Source organism: Mastigoproctus giganteus, chromosome 5 (assembly GCF_048544385.1).
Source record: "Mastigoproctus giganteus isolate SK-2022 chromosome 5, ASM4854438v1, whole genome shotgun sequence".
NCBI classification, from domain to species: Eukaryota; Metazoa; Arthropoda; class Arachnida; order Uropygi; family Thelyphonidae; genus Mastigoproctus; species Mastigoproctus giganteus.
Genome location: NC_143579.1, coordinates 217,661,529 through 217,683,930, shown reverse-complemented (window position 1 = coordinate 217,683,930; position 22,402 = coordinate 217,661,529). Strand labels below are relative to the sequence as shown.

The following is a 22,402-nucleotide window of genomic DNA, read 5'->3' as shown; positions in this document are numbered from 1 at the left end:
AATAAACTGATTAACTGAAAAAGTTCGATATTTAATTTCTTATTTTAGGTAAATTAATGCTCACAAAAAACGCGATTGCAATAAAAACCGCCTGTTGATTAATGACATAAATTGAAACCTAAAAAAAAAAAAAAAGCCATAATATTAGTGGAGAGCACTATCTAAGTATAATGTACTTATCTAAGCATACATTTTTTTTTTTTTTGCTTAAATTTTCGTTTCAAAACGAAAATTACTGTGTTTTCTGAAACGAAAACTATTTTATATTTGTGTTTTCGTTTCAGACCATACTTCATATTTTCATATGAAAAATTTGAAGCGTGATTGAAGTGTACTTATAACAGTGCACTTCAGCAGCATTTTAAATAAAACTCCTCTAAGTACTTTTTACTTTGGTAAACAATTACAGGGTTTGATCAAAAAGTTCGGTGAGTGATCATACAGTATTTCTTGGAAGCTTAGTGGTCGATAAAAGGTTATAAGCGGGCCTACAACGGCAGCTTTTGAGCGTTTGCACATCAAGTTTTAATTTGTTCGCCTGGTGGCAAGCTGTCTTGGGTGAACATTTATTTTTCTTATTTTTGGCATGTACTGAAAAAGGTGAAATTTGAACAGCGTGCAAACATTAAATTTTGATCTGAATTTGGACAGTCAATCATGAAAACACATGAAATGCTTGTTACAGTGCACGGAAGCGATGCTATAACGAAAGGAAATTTCCAAGTGATTTCAAAGGTTTCGTGTGGAAAATGTTTCCTTAGAGACGAAGAAAGTAGCAGTTGCGCTCAGACAAATAGAACAGAGAACACACGCAATTTACAGACATAATATATATGGCGCAAAATGGTGTAAGTCGCTGATGCGCCTATAATAACAAAAATACAGCAACAGGCTATTTTGATTGAGAATTTGGGCTTGAGGCTAGTGAACGCCTAGTTTGTGCTATGCATTCTCAATCACAATCTAGATCAAAGCCATCATCGATTCCATTTCATTTGAGTTGTTTGAGCTGTGTTGGATGCTACATTTTTAATAAAAAGTGTCAGATGACGAGTTATTTGAAGTCATTTTCTTTCTGCCACTTGTTTGACCGACATAGCATTAACATTAGTAGTGGCATATGACGCACGAAAGCAAGCTTATACGGCATTAGCCAAAAAAAAAAAAAAAAAAAAATTCCATATTATCTATCCCTTTCTTCCATCATGTTCTGTGGTCGATTTCTGTTTTACTGGACGAAAAACTCGAGTTCGGGGACAAAAAACCATTTTACCCTCGCCTGAGACCGACTAACTCAGCCACGTTGTGAAAAAGGCAATTCCATAAAAATTCCTCACGTCATCGACAGGACTCGAACTCAGGTCTTTTCCACCCCATGTGGGGAGGACGGCCATCCTATCAACTGTTCTAATAATATTATGGCTTCAAATGAGGGTGATCACTTTAAATATTTTTTGTATAATATAAAAAAGTACAATAAAGGTTGTACTTTTTTAAAACAAATTAAATTACATCAGAGAAGGAAGATTTTTACTTTCCAATTTAATGTTTATTGCTCTCTTTTATTAGAAGTCATCCTCATTTTCCCCGTTTTTCATTTAAATGATGACTTTTTATTATACATTTATTTTCAGACTGGCTGTTTTCAGCTAAGCTCTTAGTTTTATTCGATGTTATTCTAATGTCAATCACTTTCAACCTAGTGACCTGTGCAAGCGAATGAATTAATTCTTTCAGGGTATTTCTTGAAACAGAATGAAAAGTTATCTCAGCTATTTTTTTTTTTAAGTTGTGGGCGAAGTTGCATATGACCGAGGGATTTGAGCTCCTATGTAAAGTATGGGACATACCTTAAATTTGAAAGTGTCTGCAATTCTGCCCAGACACGATAGGAGGGAGTACATGATGAGAGCCTTGTCAATCAATTCAGCCCTGGAGGGAATGTGCAAGGCTCAAGGGGTTGAATTTTTTTCAGCGTGGTCTGTGCTCGTTAACGGGAGAGACTGCTTCTACAGTGATGGGATACACTTAAATAGAAAGGGTGCAAGATTATTTGCTGATGCTATCGAGGCAGTGTTAGGTGGGTCGAAAAACTGCTAACTTGGGGGTATTAGACACAGACTAAAAGGTTAAAAGTAGCCGCAGTCAGAGGTGAAGGTGATTCTTGCACAACTTCTATTAGAACAAGTAGTGACCTGGAGCGAGGGGTGCTGGGGTTTCAGGGACTGATGGCAGTCATCGTGAAACAGGTGGGTATATGGGATGTGTTAGGGTAACTAGGAATAGGTGCATGTATACCAATACTAGAAGTATAGTAAATAAATTTGATGAATTTGAAGTGTTGATCAAGACATCAAAGGCGGATATTGTTGGGATAGCAGAGACGTGGTGTCACACAGATATAAGGAATGCCGAACTGGAATTTGGGGAGTATAATGTGTACAGAAAGGATAGACAGGCTAGGTAGGGAGGAGGTGTCATGCTGTTAAGAAAAACATAAAATCAAAAGAAGTGCATCCAGTTGATATAGATGAACTGCACTGTTGAGTCAGTTTGGTGTGACATAAGCACTGCGAAAGCAAAAATAAGAGTAGGGGTAAAAAATAAGAGTAGGTATAGGCCTAATGACTCGAATGAGTACAATGAACAATTATACAGAGAGAGTGGGCTAGTAAATCAGAATGTCTTATAATGGGGGATTTTAACTTCCCAGATATTGACTGGAACTTGTGGATTGGTCACTCACACACTAGTCAGACTTTTGTGGATTTATTGGATGACTGTTTTATGCAGCAGCATGTTCGAGAGGCAACCAGACAGAGTAATACTCTTGATCTGGTTATCAGCAGTGATCATTCGTGTATTAAGAATTTGCAGATAAAGGAACCACTAGGTGGCAGTGATCACATTGTACTAATGTGGGATTTACTTAAAGATATAATTACCATCAGGGAAGCTACTAAAAGTTTCATACCTATTAAGAAATATTGTTCAAGGTTTAGGCCTTAATGGTTATAAAATGAACTAATGAGACTCGTAACAAAGAAGAAAAATGCATGGGATGCACATAAATTATCAAGCGACTCAGAAGCCTATGGCAGATATAAGTTAATCTGTAATCAGGTCACAAAGGAGGTTAGGCAGGCAAAGGCAGATTACGAGAAATCTTTGGCAAAAGATGCTAAGAAAAACAGCAAGGATTTCTTTACTTATATAAACTCTAAAAGGAAGGGGATGAATCTGATTGGTCCACTTGACATCTATGGTTCGACTGTTGATGATCCTGCTCAGATAGCAAACAAATTGAATGAGTATTTTGCCTCTACATTCGCACATGAGGAGTTATTAAGGTTTGAAAATGGCAGAAGGTTATCAGATTGTAGCAGGGTGCTTAATGATTTTGTAATAACTGAGAGCAAAGTGGAGGAGAAATTGTTGAAGTTAAACATAAGAAAGGCACCTGGGGGTGGATGGGATCTATCCAGTTATATTAAAGGAGCCGGCAAAGCAACTAAGCAAACCCTTAGCCATAATTATGAGAGCAGAGCATCCTTGGACTCAGGGGAGGTCCACACGGACTGGAGATGTGCAAATCCCCAATTCACAAAGAGACGATCGAAGGGTGACACGAGTAATTACAGACCAGTTAGTTTAACTTCTGTTCCGGGTAAAATAATGGAGTCACTGGTTAAAGATGCATTGCAGGATCATCATCTAGACAAGACTGCAGAAATAATTCAGACACAGCATGGGTTTGTTAAGGGAAAGTCTTGTCTGACAAATTTGATAGGATATTATGATGTGGTTACAAAGGAACTGGATGCAAAAAATAATTTTGATATCATATATTTGGATTTCAGGAAAGCTTTTGACACTGTTGCGCATGGAAGACTATTGTACAAATTGGAGCAGAATGGTATTAAGTGTAAGTTGCTACAATGGATAAAAGGATGGTTAAGTGCGAGAAGACAGAGGGTGGTAATTAATGGGTGCTGCTCTTCGTGGACTAATATTATCAGTGGAGTCCCACAGGGTTCGGTGTTGGGTCCACTGTTGTTTTGTATATTTATCAATGTTATTGATGAAGGTATATCAGGCTTAGTATCGAAGTTTGCAGATGATACAAAGGTTGACAGGGTTGTTAATGGCAGTGTGTTATTGCAACAGGATCTAGAAATTTTGTGCAGATGGGCTGAGAAGTGGCAACTGAAGTTTAACATTGAAAAATGCAAAGTACTGCATATGGGTAGAAGTAACCCCAGAGAAACGTGTGGTACTACACTTAATGAGGTAGAAAATGAAAAAGATCTGGGAGTAATTGTGCAATCAGATATGAAGTTTTCTGAGCAATGCAGACAGGCTGCCAGGGCAGGTCATGGGGTGTTGTCAATGATATACAGGAATTTCGTTAGCAGGGAAAAGGAGGTGATTGTCCCTCTGTATAAGGCAATGGTCGGGCCACGCCTTGAGTACTCCGTGCAGGTCTGTAGGCCTCATTTTAGGAAGGATGTAGATTTGCTTGAGCGTGTACAGAGAAGGGCAACAAGATTGGTGAGGGGAATGAAGGGATCCTCTTACCAGGAGAGGCTTAAGTTCTGCAAATTGCAGCAGCTGGAGACTAGGCACCTGCAAGGTGATCTGATTGAGGTGTATAAGGCCTTGAATGGATTGAGCACGCTGAAATCTGATGGGATTCTTCCATTTGTTTAGATTACGAAGCCAAGGGGGTATAAATTGAAATTGAGGAAGGACAGATGTAGAATAGATGTGCGAAAATTTGCCTTTGGCCAGTGGGTGGTTAATTGCTGGAACAACCTTCCATCTGTCGTTGTGGAACTTGATGGGTTAAATAGATTTAAGGAGGAACTGGACAAATATTTAGAGGGGATTGTTTTGTAAATTTTTTTTTTTTTTTTTTGGCTGATGCTGCATAAGCTCATACGCTTGCTTTCTTGCATCACATGCCACTACTACTACATCATCAGTAATGCCCCATTCCTTACATAGGAGCTCAAAAGCATTTATTTTTATCCAGGAATTTTTGCGGTTTCCGCGCCACTCTTCCGATATACATAAATTTGGCAATGTTGACGCTTACAGTAACCTTTCAAAATTAAAGCCTTACTAAACCGCGCCACTCTTAAATAATGAAATGTCATTTTATTTTTACTGAATACTGCTATTGAAGCGATTAATGATGGAATTTATCTTGGAACGAGGAGCAGCGGTCTGCTCTTCGAAGTTAGTATTTGGCGCATTATATATTAACTTCTATTTTTATTTATTGACTTGTATTTATATTGATCACGTACCTGTTCCAGTATCGGATGGCTTACTATAATAACCGAATCGATGCTTTTCTCTCCAGAGTGATCGATAGATTTAAAGACTACTTCCAGCTCCAGTTTGTTATGTGGTCTCCTTTCAGCATCAGTCAAAAACTCTATATAGAGTTCTTTTGTCTCACCGACAACACTCTTATAACCTTTGATCTGTATCTTTCGTGACGGCAATATTATGGAAATACAAAAGTTTTCTGTTTTTACTGTTCTATCCCAGCTAAGTTCGTACCCAAACTTCGCATGAGGAGTATCGACGAGTAACTTGTTTTGGAAGATGTCTTTTTGCCGGTTGATATAATAGAGAAGGGTTCCCTCAGACTCAGGATGTCTACGAAGTAGTACTTTCAGTTCTCTACGGGTTGTGCTGTAGTAATAGCTGTCATCGTTTCGATAATAACCTTCCATGGTTATACAGCTTAGCGGGCTTGTCAATAGGCAAAATGTTATCGTTGGTTCTACTTCGTTTTCTTGGGACACCCATCTTAAATTAACTGATATTGGTGTGAATGGCCCACGAGCATTTGCTACATAGATATGATTTCTGTTAGAATCCATTTTGTAATCTACTTGGAAGGTCATTAGGAGTGAATTCAGATCATGAAGTTCCACTACAGTGGAGTAATCAATTCCTTTCCTTACTACTTGCATTTTTCCAGAGGCAATGGTCGAGGTATTCCTCAGCACACCGACGTCATACTGAATTCGGTGGCTATTTCCTGCGAAACGGATGTAGCCGCCTAATACTGGCATTGAGAGTAAGTCCAGTGTTATGTCTCCGCTGTAACTGTTAAAGTTAGGGTCTTTGATACTAATGTTCAGTGTAGCAGTAACGTCCATCTGCGTCCTGTCGTCGTATTTCACAGAAAGCTGTGCTACTTTCAATGTAGATTGTGATTCGTACTTGCCTTTTACCACCGTTGGGCGCAGAGACGGATGACTCGAGTCGAAATGATATACAGCATTCGTGATGCGGCCGGAATTGTCCCATGCCATCCTGGATGTAACTATTTGTGAATCACAGACCCCTTTGAATTCTATGGAGATATTGCCAGTGCCATAAAGGCAGGTCAGGGAAATTTCTTGGCGGTCACATGGCATTTGTGGGATTGTTATAAAAACACCAAAGTTGATACGATTGAAGGGCATTTCCGACTCGATGAGATAATTCACTTCCACTGAATGGGAATTGGCAGGTGAGGTCATTAGTTGCCCTTCCATCATGAAAGAATTAGAGGTAGAGGAATGATCGGAAATGTAATTTAGTTTTAACTTTTTGTCCTCGATCAATGGATGGGTAGATATTACGGCAACTGTTCCACCCATTTCTTGATACAAAAGTTTCGAAATATGTTTTCCAGTAATTTCTGCCCGAAATTGATTATTGTTGCTATCGTTGTATGCAATCATCGATTTCAAATATCCTCCATTTATTTCGTAAATGCCTTCGAGGGATGTAACCCCATCGTGGGCTTTAATGACGATCCCAATATCATGAGGACCTCGAAAGATGTCTTTATTAAGATTGCTATCGAGCAGAACGTGAATAAGATACAAAAGCCAAACCTCTACTGTTAACTTTAGTTTTTTCTGTTTTTGAACAGGGTGGTCGTTTTTGTTCCTAAATAAAGTCACTTTTCGTGTACGGTTGCGTTGTGCACTCCGGTCGATGTCGATTTGAATAGCATCTTTTTGAGGCTTCTCTTGCGCAAAGCGTTTAGCTTTTCTTTCATTGCCATTCTTTAGTAATGCCTGAGGTGGTCTAGTGGCCTGATCATCATAATCATGCATCATTCGAACACCAAAATAGCACACTAATTTATTTTTGTGTTTTGTGCTGCTCTGAATGTCTAGAAAATCATGATTAATGACGAAAGAAACGCTTTGGATCACCAGACCATCGTAGGCAGTCGAAGATGTTGTGGCTTCCAGGCTAACAGTGGAAGTGGTACGATTGGCAAAGTATCTGTAAACATAGTTTGTTGATGCATTTCTGCCTTTTTGCCACTGGATAAAACTGTTTCCATGAAACTCTCCTAGCGATCGCTCATCCAGTTGGTCACGATATGTAATCTCACCACCGGGATACCTTATAATCGCTCGAGTGACTACTTTCATTGGTCTTCTAATAAAGTGAAAGGTAACAGTTGCTGAGATAATTTTATCGATATCCTGAGTTATCCAGAAATCAACTTGTGCTACCATGTTCTTCGAGGTTTCCAACCTGTAGATGAGAGCAACTTGATGATTTAGGTTCATCAAAGGAATTACGATGAATATTCTATTGTCGCTTTCATAAATCCCGTGATACTCGATAAGATAGGTAATATTAACCAACGGAGATTCTTGGCGACTTAAGACAAATTCTGTCTTTATTTCTTCTATTTTTCTCTCAGTGCTTACCAAAAGGTTCCAGTCGTATTCCTGGACTTCACTTGATTGCGTTTCTGCCGAGAATTTAAATAGAGAATTGGCAACGTCGTCAAGATTTTGAACTTTTGAGGAGAAACGAAAGTTGTGACGTCTCGACTTTCGTCTTTGATAATATAGGTTCAAGTCATATTCTATGTTTTCTTTGCTGTGGTTTAAGAAACAGTGAAGACGAAAGCTCCAGAATGGTAGCATTCCACTGAAATCTGCACTAATTTTTAGTAATTTGGTCCACTTGAAGGCGCTTAGATCCCCTTCTTTAAATATCTGACCTAGCATTAATAAACAAGAATAAAACTAAGTTTTCTGTATATAAATTAATATATTTAAATAAAACTTACTTATTTCACTCAGCAAACTACGCAATGTAAATTCAATATCTAAATATAAAAAATCTATAAAGTATACATTGAGCTGGCCTTGCATTAGCAACACCCCTTCTGTAGATTATGATTGGTCTCTGACGCTGATGAAGGCTCACTTCTGAGCCTGAAAAATGAGTCAAAGATCACACGTGGGACAGCTGCGAGTCCCACATGTGAGCCAAAATGAGCCAAAGATCACATGTGGGAGAGCTACGAGTGGTCTAATTCGTTGTGAGCATGCCGTGTCTCGTCTCGTAACAGAGCAGCGACGCAGCACAGATTCAAATGCAGTTAACCACCAATACAACCTAGGGACAGCAAGACCAATATCCACATGGACTATGCGCTGGACATTAGCTCGTATATGCTATTGCAATCGACATCCGTCATGGATACTTATACGTGCTGCAAGAAGACCCAAGAAAATGCGCCTTGTATAGGCACGTCAGCATCAACACTGGACCACAAACATGTGAAAATCTGTTGTGTGGTCTGATGAATCCCTTTTCCAAATCTGTCATGCTGATGGACTTATTCGCGTTTGGAGAAAGCAACACGAGGCCACTGCACCTGAGTGAAGCGTTGGTTTTCGGTGGTGCTTTGGTTTGGTTTAGGGACTGTTTTCGTTGCATGCTCTGGATCCTCTGACGGTGTATCCAGACAACTGTGGCCTCTGTCGAAGAGAGCGTGCCATTCCACGACATCGTGTAGGTTGCTAATTGGTTCAGGAACATGACAGTGAATTCTCCGGCCTCCTATGGTCGCCCAATTCACCAATCTCAACCCAAATCGAGCATTTTTGGGACCTGCTTGAAAAAGACATTCGATTTTACAGCCGTTTACCTGACAGTGTGCTTGCATTACTGGACACATGAAATGCATGGGTAGCACTGTCACAGCAGTGCTACCCATGTAACAACACCTTGTGGAGTCCGTGCTAAGACGTGCATAGGCTGTATTACGGGGAAAAAGGCGGCGCGACGAGGTATTAGGTAGGTGTTGCTAATGCAAAGCCAACTCTGTGTATATTTTATTCATATTTACTGCTCGTGACCAGAGGTGGACTGAATCAAAAATTCTTACTGCGAAAAACTTGTAGCGGCCTCACTCGTGTTTATGGCCAAAATCACACCGGGCTCCAACCGGTTTCCCCGGTAAGCCTTATGGTGAGTTCGCCTCTGCTCGTGGCACTTATAGAGGTATACCTCTATAAGTGTCGATCTATATTTGTCGATCTTTTTCTAGATGCCATTTCTTGACAAGAGAAAAGTAATTTTGTGGAAAAAGCTGATTAAAGCCTTTTTTCCTTTTACTGAAATCATTCTAATAAATACCATTAAATCATATTTGAAGTGCCAGAGATATTTCAGATGTGATTAAATGATATTTAAAAAGCAGTACCGTCCATTATTTTCTTAAACAAACTGACATAGTACAGTTGAAATTTTAGTGATTTGAGTTTAATAATTATAAAAACTTGCAACTAGATTAATTCTGGAGTCAATAATTTAAATCGGCAAGTCTTTAGTAAAAGGGGCTGACGGCTTTTAAAGAAGGTAGAAAAAGCTCTACAGTACTGTTAGTATTATAGAGCTTCCCCTATATTATAGAGCTTTTGAAATATCCCCTGCGATAAAGTATATTTCAAAAGTATAAGGTATAAGGTATGTTAGTGTCTAACGGCTCCTGGGATTTCTCCCATCTCCGCGGATGTACATTGTATCGGGGCCAGAGATTTGAAGTGTGTGGGGGTCATGTGCTGTATATTGTGTTGTGCCCTTTGTTCCTCCGGTCTATTAGCCGCCGAGCCCCTAGTGGGACCCGACGTTACCACACAATGCCACGGGGAGGCATTTCAACAGTAGCTGGAGAAAAAAAAAAAAAAAAAAAAACACAACTCCTCCGCCTTACTGCATTCGGTTTGGATCATTCTGCTCCTACTGAAGGCCGCAGCCAAGTACAGATATTTAACGCCTAGCCTTCTATTCAACATAGAGACAAATGCCATTATCTGCCGTTGCTAATATATTTTTAAATTGTATAGCATTGCCTGATTCAGTTGTACCTTTAAAATATGGGAACCCTCATGACAGTTGTTTTGAATCTTACAGCAGTCTCATCAGAGACTACCGCCAGATGATTGTGGTTTGTTCTGGATGACTTATTTTTTTATCAGAACCGTATCGTAGGAGCTAAGTAAAACTTAGTTTTTCAGCGTTCAACTAAGGTTCAACTAAGTAAAACTTAGTTGAACCTTAGTAATAACTGCCATCGTATCTATAACCTTCCTGATTATTCAATTTGTGGGGAGGGAAGGGCAATTACCGTTGTGTTTATTTATTGCTCTTTCAGATTAGCAGATAAGTCGTCAATACATGCATTGATGTGAATGGTGCTCCAGTATTAGCGCTATTTAGATATGGTCTATGTCAAATTCTGTGTTGCAGCAGCAACACAGAATTTGACATAGACCATATGTCAAACCAGCGTGTACGCTACGACTCTTGATTGAGTTTTCGGTGCTAGATTTACCCATGTCCTATTGTCGCACTTGGCTGATAACGTCAGCTGTACTGCTCGCTATTAAAATATCCCCACATAGAAAGAATGGGCAGATTTATCTGAAATTTATATTCACTACTGCAACGTAAAGAGTAATCGATTAAGTATCAGATTGGTCGGAGCAGTAGAACTTCCAGTAGTATGCCCGTTACTGCTTTGACTGGGATTCTGAATGTTCTATAAAAATGCGTGTACATATTAGTAAGCAAATAAAATGAAGCGAATGACCAGACCATCTGTGAATATTCCCTGCCAGAGGCGGATTTAACGGCGGGCGCACCGGGCGCGCGCCCTGGGCCCCGACTTCTGAAGGGCCCACGCAAAACCCCAACAAATTAGTTGAACATATTAGTTCAAAACTTTGATTATTATTATGCTATTATTAATTATATTATACATATATTATATTCAAATTTTATTGGAAATAAAACATTAATAGTACATAATATTTATTATTTATTTAAAAAATTGGTTAACATGTATTTTTATTTTCCCTGTCTCTCTCTTTTTTTTAAGGGGCCCAATATTTTTTTCTGCGCCCGGGGCCTCAACCGACCTTAATCCGCTTCTGTTCCCTGCTTTTAACAAGCATAAGACGACGCTAAAGCGTTTAGGCCTTAAGCTATGGGAGAGTCTAGACTATGTATAAATATAGTGCAAACGCATCAGAAATACATAGCTATATCTGAATAAATCAGAATATTAGTAAAACGGCATCGTTTTAAGTTATATCTCATATTGTGAATACCTTCACAACGAGTTGCCGAAGAAGGGCCAAATAGCCCTGAAACGGTGCCGTCTGGGTGGTGGTGTCCATCTGAGAATAAGTAACATAGTCTTCTCCTTAGGTGAAGCGTTACTTATTCGAAGTAGTGCAATATCATGGCAACTCGTTGTGAAGATATTCACAATATGAGATATAACTTAAAACGATGCCGTCTTACTAATATTCTGGTTTATTCAGATATAGCAACGTATTTCTGATGCGCTTGCACTATATTTATACATAGTCTAGACTCTCCCATTGCTTGAGGCTTATGCCCTAAACGCTTTAGAGTCTAAATACATGATATACCATCAGGCATCTCTCATATTGTGGAGTTATACTCATAACTGTTTTGCCATCATTGCATCACTCGGGTACCTCCCCACGTACCTACCTACCCACCCACCCACCGAAGAAGGGCCAAATAGCCCTGAAACGACACCAGGAGGAGCCTGATTATGTCTGGAGTTTCCAAGAATAGGTAACAACAGCCTTCTTCAATGGGGAAGCGTTGCCTATTCGAGGAGTTTACTACGAGTTTTTGAGCGATGTGAGTTGAAGGAGTTACTGTCCCTCCTTTCATTCTTCTACGCCGTTTTTCTTTTCCTCTTCCACTCCTACTATTACTTTCCCTCTACTTTTTTGCTTTTCTAAGTCTAATAGGGACAAGTGGATAGTCGAGTTGTTATCCCACACATATACAAAATAGCCCTGAAATGGCACCAGGGGGAGCCTGATGATGTCCGGAGTTTTCAAGAATAGGTTTACAACAGTCTTCCCCACTGGGGAAGCGTTGCCTATTCGAGGAGTTTACTACTAGTTTTTGAGTGATGTGAGTTGAAGGAGTTACTGTCCCTTTCATTCTTCTACACCGTTTCTTTTCCTCTTCCACTCCTAGTATTACTTTCCATCTACCTTTTTGCCTTTCTAAGTCTAATAGGGACAAGTGGATAGTCGAGTTATTATCCCACAAACACAAAATAGCCCTGAAACGATGCCGTCTGGGTGGTGGTATCCATCTGAGAATAAGTAACATTAGTCTTCTCCTTAGGTGAAGCGTTACTTATTCGAAGTAGTGCAATATCGTGGCAACTCGTTGTGAAGGTATTCACAATATGAGATATAACTTAAAACGATGCCGTTTTACTAATATTCTGATTTATTCAATATAGCTATGCATTTCTGATGCGTTTGCACTATATTTATACATAGCGTAAGACGACGTTATGTATAGCTGACTGACTTTGAAAGTTGGGATCAGACCATTAAGTATAGGAGGGTACTTAGACAAGTCAACAGGGCTCTACTGGCATCGAAAGAATGTCAAAATCAGGGATCACATCTATCGCAATCCGCAAAATTTCAAACGTCATAACGCTGTTCCAACCGCAACTGTGTCGGGGACTCGCGATTAGCAAACTACTGCGAGAGGTGGAATTACATTCTTGTCATCCATTGCTTTGTTTGCCTCTAACGCCATTCTAACGTCAGCATTTTCAGTGGTGTAGAGAGAGAGAGAGAGAGAGCGCGCGCGCGCGCTTGGAGACAAGAATGGAATCGTACCTCTCTAGTGACAAATCAACTTTCCGTTTGGGATCCCATTGACGGCCGTATGCACGGTTGGAGACACGGTCGGTAATAGAAGTGTTCCAGCCTGCATCAGGGAGCAGCATACCGGACTAATACCCGGAACAGTGGTATGAGGAGCCATCAACTACAATAGTCACTCATCCTGCTCATTATTGATGGCAGGTTGACGGCAAGACATTATGTTGAAACTATTCTAAGACCATTGCGTTTGCTCTTTATATGCTCTGCCCCAAACGCTATTTTCAAGGAGTGCCCGTCCAAATACGGCTCTCATATCCTGAATAGTGCCTGCGTGATGTTATCGTGCTTCCTTAGTCTACGTTCACCGATCTGTCTCTCATCGAACACGTTTGGGATATGATGGGACGTTCACTGCCTTCCCCCTCTTTGTACCCTACCACTGTTGCTCAACTTACAACCTAAGTACAAGGAACGTTGATCACTATTCATCAAGATGAAATTCGCTACCTTTTCGATTCCCCCTCGTCCTTTGGCCGCGTCTGTTGATTTCCATGGAGGCCGTATTTCATATTTATATTCACCGCATTTTAATAAGTAAATGCTGCTGAATCATTTCATTTAATAATTTCTGTCTACATTAATTCTAACAATCCACCTGTTTTGCGCTCAAAGCATGCAATCCTTTTAGGTGAGAGAAATTTCAATAACGAGCAGTGTATGTTGTAATTTGTTCAATATGATAACATACAGTAGTTAACACTATTTTTTCCTTCAAATCTTATGAACCAATACTTACCTCTAATGTGTAAGGGATTATCATGTGGCTTATTGCTTTCTAAATCGATAGTGAATTTTTCCTTTGCTCCTTTTGTATGCATCAGAGAGCCTGTTATAATGAGAGGCTTCCCCTGCGACCAAATAATCTGTAATTTTGGTGCGAACATTTTACGATTCCCTCTGGTAGACATCTTTGTCTCAGCAACAATAGCATAATAAGTTGAATTATCCACATTAATTTTTATCTCTCCATTCATTGTACCGTCATTTATGATGTACGATCCTAAGTTAAAGACATTAACATTATGGTTAAAGATTTTTTATGATAAACAGGTTTTGCTAAACACCATAATGCTAATAACAGAATCTTTGTGGGTTAAACAAAACTTTAATAAAGATAGGTAGAATTCGTGAGCTACTTTTTTTTATAAAAATAAGAAATATACATACGAAAAATTGCACCATAATCATATAATCAGATGTATAAATTTATCATGAATAGTTGGATTACTGACTTCTTAAGATTTGGTAAATTTCATTACCAAATCTTAAGAAGACAGCAGTACTGAAAAGTTTTGGGGGAAGAGGAGGAAGAGCAGGAAACTCCTCTAAAGTGGGAAATTTTTTTTTTTTTTTTGGAATGGTGAGTAGTCCAACTACTTCGATCATTTAAGCCATAAAGCCTCATATTTATCCAGAAAAAATTAAGTACTTTCGCATTTTGAGGTGTGGCTAGAAAGTTCCACAAGAATGACTATTAAGTTAAAGTAAACTTACATTTACTTTTTCCCATTTCAAAATGCAGTACAGGGATATTTAGATATAAATGGAATTCTGAAGTCTACACAACGTGGTGTTTTAAGGGAAAAAAATCATGTTTAAGCTGATTACCTGTTTTGCTACGTTACTCATCAGCTGGATGCAGGAAATAATTTCGACATTGTTTATTTGTATTTTAGCAAAGCATTTGACTCAGTTCCTCACGAGAAGTTACTATATATGCTGTATATAGTAACTCCTCATGCGAAACATAACTCCATTATGTTTCGCATGAGTTGGAATCATGGTTAATTTTCAAAGATGCATCGCGGTGTGTTTGCAGGGTAGGAAACGAAGGGTTGTGATTAATAGTCCACTCTTCAGGATGATCTGACATTAGAGAAGACGTACCCCAAGGATCGGTTATAGCACCGCTGTTGTTTATAATTTTCATAAACGACATTAACAACAGGATACAAGGCTTGATGTCAAAACTTGCAGATGATGTGAACTTTAGAGTGGTTAATGATCAGTGCCAAGCGGCTTTCTTTTAGGATGACTTATAAGGCTTAAAGGATGGTCAGAGAAGTGGCAGTTATGTTTTTATGCAGCAAAATGCAAGGTCTTACGCTTATGGAATAGCAGTCATAAAATAACTTTTGCACTTGGTGGGGTTGAATTAGGAAAAATAGAGGAAGATAGGGATTTGAGAGTTATGAAATGGTGGAACATAAAAAGTTCTCCAAGCAGTACCTCGTGGGTAGCCCAGTTGGTATAATCACTATCCTTCTCACACTGGATGGAAAAGACCCGAGTTAGATTTCTGTCAGTGACGAGGAATTTTTATGGATCTTTTTCACAACATGGCTGAGTTTAGTCGGTCTCAGGCGAGGGTAGTGGTTTTTTCTACCAGAAACTCCTGTTTTTTGTCGACAACAGAACGCACGTAATTTAGAGACATGTTATATACTGTACAATGTGGCCTAAATTGTTGATGCGCATAAACCCTGCGACAACCAACCGTCTTCCAGCAGTGTAAACCGGTGGCAAGGAAGACCCATGTACCTATTAATGATTTATCGAACATTTTCTTGTAGAAATAGGGAGGTCATAATTCCACTGTATAAGTAAATTGTAAGACTACACTTCGAATATTATGGACTACAGAGCTTAGCAATGAGGCACCTTAGAGGTGATCTCATTGAGGTCTTTAAGGCTCTGACAGGGGACAGTAAAATGAACGAAGGCGAAATTTTCACTGTTATAAATTATTCCAGAACTAGGAGCCATAAATCCAAATTACGGGGGAGAGATTTAGATTAGACTGTAGGAAGTTCTTTTAACCAGCGAGTTGTTGATTAATGGAATAAGTTACCTCCGCTGTAGTTGAGGCTGACAACTTGGGGAAATTCAAAGATCAGCTGGACGATTACCTACCCAAGGAGGGAAACACATGAGCTGTTTATTTTCTTTTTATTATTTATTTATATATTTATTTTATTTATTTATTTATTTTATTTTTTATTCTTTATTATTGTTGTTATTTTGGACAGTGTAGCAAAAGCCTGTGGCTTCCTTGCACTATAACGATTGAATCTTTGCTGGAAATTCATCATGGCACATCGAGAATATTAAACTCGATATCAGTAAACATATTCCAGAAATACTTCCTATCGTGGAAGAAAAGACTGGCTTACTATAGAGTTGCCAAAGTCAACTACTATACTCTTGAAGGAGACAAAAGCAAATAATTGGCAATTTCAACTTTCACATGAAACTTTCTGGCCGCAATTCCCACTTGTTGCATTCTTACTTGTTTTTTTTTTTTATAGTAGAAAAGATAAAGCTAAATCTTATTATGAAAAGGATAGGATATTGATCTCTTAAACTGCGAGGCCATCACAACTCGTTTACCGTAAGTATAATGCTATCTATTAATGCCGCGCCGCCTAAGATGGCCGTGTCAGTGAATATTGTCTCATTGGCGGAAGACCAAACAGGGCAGTAAATAATAAATAAATTTTCTGTTTATACTCTGGGACGACCAAACGGTCAGAGGAATTCACAAATAGACAGAATACAAGAAACGGCACCGTATTTACCTCTGACCGTTTGGTCGTCCCGGAGTATAAACAGAAAATTTATATATTTATTTAGCATCACGGGCTTGAACCCCGGTCATTCAAGGCACGTGTACTTATGCATCCGCGCACTGGCCACTCGGCTACGGCGACAACGTTTGCGAGATGCCATCGCCAGAAGCACATTGGATATCGGTGCTGCTTTCTCACAGGATTGGATTCCAGTTACCGGCTGATGAGATATTTTCCTTCGGGGACGAAACCTTCTTCCTCCCCCCCCCTCAGATTCATTCATGTAACTTGAAACGACAAGAGATACCAAGATGTGTATGAAGAAAATTTTGACAGTCTGGTCATTACTATTCAGGAAAAACAATGTACTCATACATTTATTATATCTGCACTTTGAAAGTATTCAAAGAAATGTTAGTGTGTGGGACCACATTACTTATAGAGTAAGTAGCATTGTAGTTCTATTTGGGAAATACTTCTGATTTGTAGTGTGGCACTGAGGCAACTCGTTATGACAGATTCGCTATTTGAGGAGCTTACTGTAAGCTTCTTTTATTAAGGCTTTTCATTTTTAATGACTGGCTTTCTTGATCTTGTCTATCACTATCAAAGAGCGCATGCCGGCTTAGTATGTACCGCTCATTTAACTTTATCTACTATTATGCTGTTTTATTCAGCATAGATAAGATCCAGTTTAAAAAGATCCAGACAATTTCTGGATCTTTTTAAACACGGACATGCACAAAAGTCGTAGAACTGTATAGACTTAACTCATTTTTTTTTTCATCAGAATACTTATATAATAGGCTTTTAAAATCAAATTCTATCTTATTATTATTAAGTTAATGTGCATCTTAATACAGTATATCTGTAAGACTGACACATTACAGAGGGCTCCGACCTTTTACCGTGATATGTTTTAAGGAAGATCGTAACTCAACGTCAACAGACCTCTGCTTCTCAGCAGCACCAGTAGCAAGTTCGAATAATAGACGTTTACTATTGCTAGTAGATCCAAGAGTGTCGAAACTGAAACGATAGATAGCATCTTCGGATATCTGAAAAAACAACAAATAACACTGCTAAAAGTGCTCCGACTATAATGATTTCATAGTTATATTTCAGTGTCTAATTCGCAGTAAAGTAAAATCACAGTCATCGTGGTTATTTAACGTACACTGATTTCTCAGTTTTACAAATTTTAATTATTTATTATTTTAATTATTTAATCGTAACGAACGGTGAAGATTTATTTACCTGATCAAATAAATGAGCAAAGATATGATATCCTTTAATAGACTTATCAGTTTTTTTTATGGACATTTGGACGTCGTAAGGTCCGAACATTGGTACAAAGGGAGCCCTACCTAGAACAAGAGACTCGGAAGTTTTAAAATAACTGCAGAACTGTAACCCTATGTCCGAGAGTAAATTAATGCAGCAGTTGAAATTATTAGATGTTGTTTCGATGGGTTCTTCTTCTGCTGTTTCCACAGCTGCCATGATTTTGGATCTGAAATGGCATATGGATTATATTTGATTAATTAACAAAGAATTTCTATTTGGAAATCTTTTAATAAGAAACACAAAATTAATTTTACTGAAAAACGAGCAGGATAAAATATTCGTTAAATATTGAAAATAATCATTAAATATTCACATGAAATTAAAATAACAAAAGTGAAGGGCAATTTTATGTGTATGCCGTTAATTCACACCTTATACCAATAGTGCATGGCTGCATGGCTTGTGAATTTGGAAGGACTGCCTACTTTCTGTATAGTCAATAGGTCACCCAGTGGTGAGATATCACAGGAGAGAGGAAACTGTCCCTTTGGTGGTGGGGGATATCATTCATGACTGAAATGTGATTAATGGTTAGAACATTGAAATTCATAAGGAACGTTGTGATTCTGGTGTAAGGTCGAAAGTTTTAATTTTTTAAGTGAAGTGTCCAGCAAACTGTGACACTACAGTTCCATGCTTTGATTTTAATTCACTCTTACTACCTTATAATTGTTTCCAACGATAATTTGACAAGTTATAAGAATAGAGTTTTAAAATTTCAATTACAGGCTTACAGATTAAGCTATGACATCTCACATAAGTTTTATTATACTGCAGAGGACTTGCGGGCGTACTGTATCTAGCCAATTTAATATTAGTATTACTATTAGTAGTGGAAAATTACGCAAGGAAGCAAGCAGCATCAGCCAAAAAGAAAAAAAATCCTACCCACCTCCTCCGTTCATCCCATCCCTCCTTAATAAACCAAACCATGTAATTCTTCCTTAAATTTATTAAAACCACCCACTTCTGCTACACAATACGGAAATTTGTTCCAACAGTCAGTTACTCTCTGGATGAAAGCAATTTTCACACATCCTACAGTTATCCTTTTTCAGTTTTCATTTATGTCCGTTGTTCTAGAAAGAGTAAGGATGCAATCAGCGTTTAGTTTGCTCTTAATCACTTAAAATCAATTCACTTAAAGCCATAAATACTTTAATCAAGTCTCCTCGCAGATGCTTAACTTCCAATATTTTTTTATATTCTCGACTAATATTATTGCACTTCTCTACACGTTCCTGTAGATGCTCTGTTTTTATTAAAAAGAAGCTTCTTGACCTGTATGCAGTACTCAAGATGCGGCCTAACTATACCTTATATATTGAAATGACCACCTTCTGCTTCTGGCAGAATTCCTAAATACTATCGACAGAATCCTATGAGCTGTCCTAGCAGCTTGTATTCACTGCTTAGATCACTTTATATCGGACTGTACAAAAGAGACCCTTAGGTCTCTTTCGTTCTCCGCATTATTGAGTATGGCGGAGAGCGAAACTAACTGGAATTAGTACTGCCTATGTGCAGTACCTTGCATTTATCAATGTTAAATTTCAATTACTATTTCTCAACCTCTCTACCGAATTTTTTTAGGTTTTGTTGTAATAGTAAGCCTTGATTCCTGTCATTAACCACCCTAACAACCTTTGTATCATTTATAAACTTAAATATTGTAAACAACAATGGGCGCAGCACTGAGCCTTGGGAGGGGGGGTCCACTAATAACATTAACCAAAGAAGAGCAGTGCCCATCGTCATACCTACTCTCTTACTTTTCCTGCTCAACCATCCCTTTACCAATAGCTGTAACTTGCTCCTAATGCCACAATGCTCCAATTTGTACAGCAGAGTTTTTATGTGGAACAGTTTCAAAAGCTTGACTGAAATCTAAGTATATAATTGCCAAAATTATATTTTTTTGCATCCAATTCCTTTACTATTGTACCGTAGTAGCTAATTCAGAACGTTCAGACAAGGCTCCCTTTAATAAATCCGTGCTTGATGTCCATATAATTGTATTCCTGTTAAGCTGATCCTGTAATACTTTATCCACTGGCTCTGTTATTTTTTCTTTAACAGAATTTAAACTTAAAGGTCTGTCATCACTCACTTCGCCCTTTGATCTTCATTTGTGAATAGGAAAGACATTTGAACATCTTCATTCTGTGGACATCTCTCTGAATCCAGGGATGCTGTTATAATTATGGTTAAAAGATTGCTTACCTCTTTTAACGTGATTGGTTGAATTTCGTCAGTCGTTGGTACCTTATTTACTTTTAGCTTCGACGATTTCTCTTCCACTTTCTTCTCAATTATCACATAATTAGGCTCCTCCGTAGCCAGGTGGGAAGGAGCAGCAGTGCGTAGCACACACTTCTTGATTAGACCGGGGTTCGAGCCCGTCACCACCAAATACGGAGGATGCGGAAAGGTCAGGGAATGACCACCGCATATTCCCGGAGCAATATGGCCTTAGTTGCTAATGCTCCTAAAAAACCAAATAATAACAACAACAACAATCACATAATTGCAGTATTCTAACTTTCCAGTTATAACTTGGTATTCTTATGGTTTTCCCATCCATAAAGACTTCTTTACGTATGAATGCAGATGCAAAATATTTATTGAGTTTTTAGAAACCTGAACAGGATCATCAGTAGTAATGCCAGTCATATCCAGTGAGCCAGTGTGTTTCATCTAGAAGTTTGGTAAATAAATTTGAGGTATTGGTCAGAACATCAAAAGGCAGGTATTGTTGGAATATCAGAGACGTGGTGTCACACAGATAATAGGAATGCAGAATTGAAATTTGGGGAGTACAATGTGTACAGGAAAGATAGACATGATAGAAAGGGAGGAGTGGTTATGCTATTAGTTAAGAAACACATAAAATCTATGGAAGTGCAGCCAGTTGACATGGGTGGAAAGTGCGGTGTCAGTTTGGTGTAACATAAGCACTGGGAAAGCAAAATTGAGAGTAGGAGTGTATTATAGGCCTAATGACTCTGATGAGTATAATGAACAACTGAACAGAGAAATAGAGTGGGCCAGTAAATCAGATTGTCTTATAATGGGGGATTTTAATTTCTCAGATATTGATTGGGACTTGTGGGTTAGTCACACACCAGCAAGGCTTTTGTGGATTTATTGGATGATTGTTTTCTACAGCAGCATGTTCGGGAGGCAACTAGAGGGACTAATACTCTTGATCTGATTATCAGTAGTATTTCTTCATGAATTAAGAATCTACAGATAAAGGAACCACTAGGTAGCAGTAATCACAGTGTGCCGATGTGGGATTTACTCAAAGTGGTACCTACCATCAGAAGTAAAGGGAAGGGTTTTTGGTTTCGTAAAGGTGACTACGGAGGCCTGAGACAGTTTTTAAATTCTATACGGTGGGACCAACTGATGATGTTACCAACAGCAAATTCAAAATGGGAAGCATTCAAAGAATTAATCTTGGAAGCTACTGGACTTTTCATACCAACCAAGAAATATTGTTTAAGGTTTAGGCCTAAATGGATGGATGTCAGATGAACTAGCGAGACATGTTTTTTTTTTTTTATTATTAGTTGTTGGCGCATCGGCTTCTGGGGCCATAATGCACCTCACAAGGTTTTTGTATTTTTATTCTGATCCAAGCCCGAGGTGGGATTCGAACCCGCGACATTTGGGTTTGCCAGCCTGGTACTTTACCCACCTGGCTAGCCCGGTCGGAAGTGCATGTGGCAGAGAAGAAAAATCCATGGGATACATATAAATTAACAGGTGACACAGAAGCCTGTGGTAGATATAAGCTGGTCTGTAATCAAGTCGCAAGGGAGGTTAGGTAGGCAAAAGCAGATTACGAGGAATCTTTGGCAAAGGATGCAAAGAAAAACAGCAAAGAGTTCTTTATTTATGTCAACTCTAGAAGAAAAGGGATGAATCAGATTGGTCCACTTGATATCGATGGTTCAACTGTTGATGATCCTGCTCAGATAGTTAACAAACAGAATGATTATGTTGCATCTACATTTACACATGAGGGGGGGGGATGCCAGAGGTGTATTAAACTCTGGCAGTGAGCTAGATGATTTTGTAATAACTAAGAGGAAAGTGGAGGAGAAATTGTTGAGGATAAACATAAAAAAGGCACCTGGGGTGGATGGGATCTATCCAGTTATATTAACGGAGGCAGCAAAGGAAGTAAGCAAACGCTAGCCATAATCATGAGAACTTCCTTGGACTCCGGGGAATGTGCAAATGTGACCCAAATTCTTAAAGGAGTATCAAAGGGTGACACAAATGATTACAGATATGTTAGTTTAACTTCTGTTCCAGGGAAATTAATGGAGACACTGGTTAAAGAAGCACTGTAGGATCGTTTAGACAAAACTTCAGTTATAGTTCAGATACACCATGGGTTTG

General features: G+C 38.7%; 1 protein-coding gene across 1 annotated transcript in view; it reads right to left on the bottom strand.

Moving 5' to 3' along the window:
• The window catches only part of LOC150086111 (uncharacterized), a 182,801-nt gene that overhangs the window by 82,644 nt on the left and 77,755 nt on the right, over window positions 1–22,402 (bottom strand). Inside the window, exons 11-14 of the mRNA XM_090374799.1 lie at window positions 17,900–18,155; window positions 17,544–17,700; window positions 13,810–14,073; window positions 5,313–8,041 (exon numbers count right to left, since the gene is read on the bottom strand). Of these exons, the coding sequence (XP_090230925.1) occupies window positions 5,313–8,041; window positions 13,810–14,073; window positions 17,544–17,700; window positions 17,900–18,155 (3,406 nt within the window). The remainder of the gene's footprint in view (window positions 1–5,312; window positions 8,042–13,809; window positions 14,074–17,543; window positions 17,701–17,899; window positions 18,156–22,402) is intronic.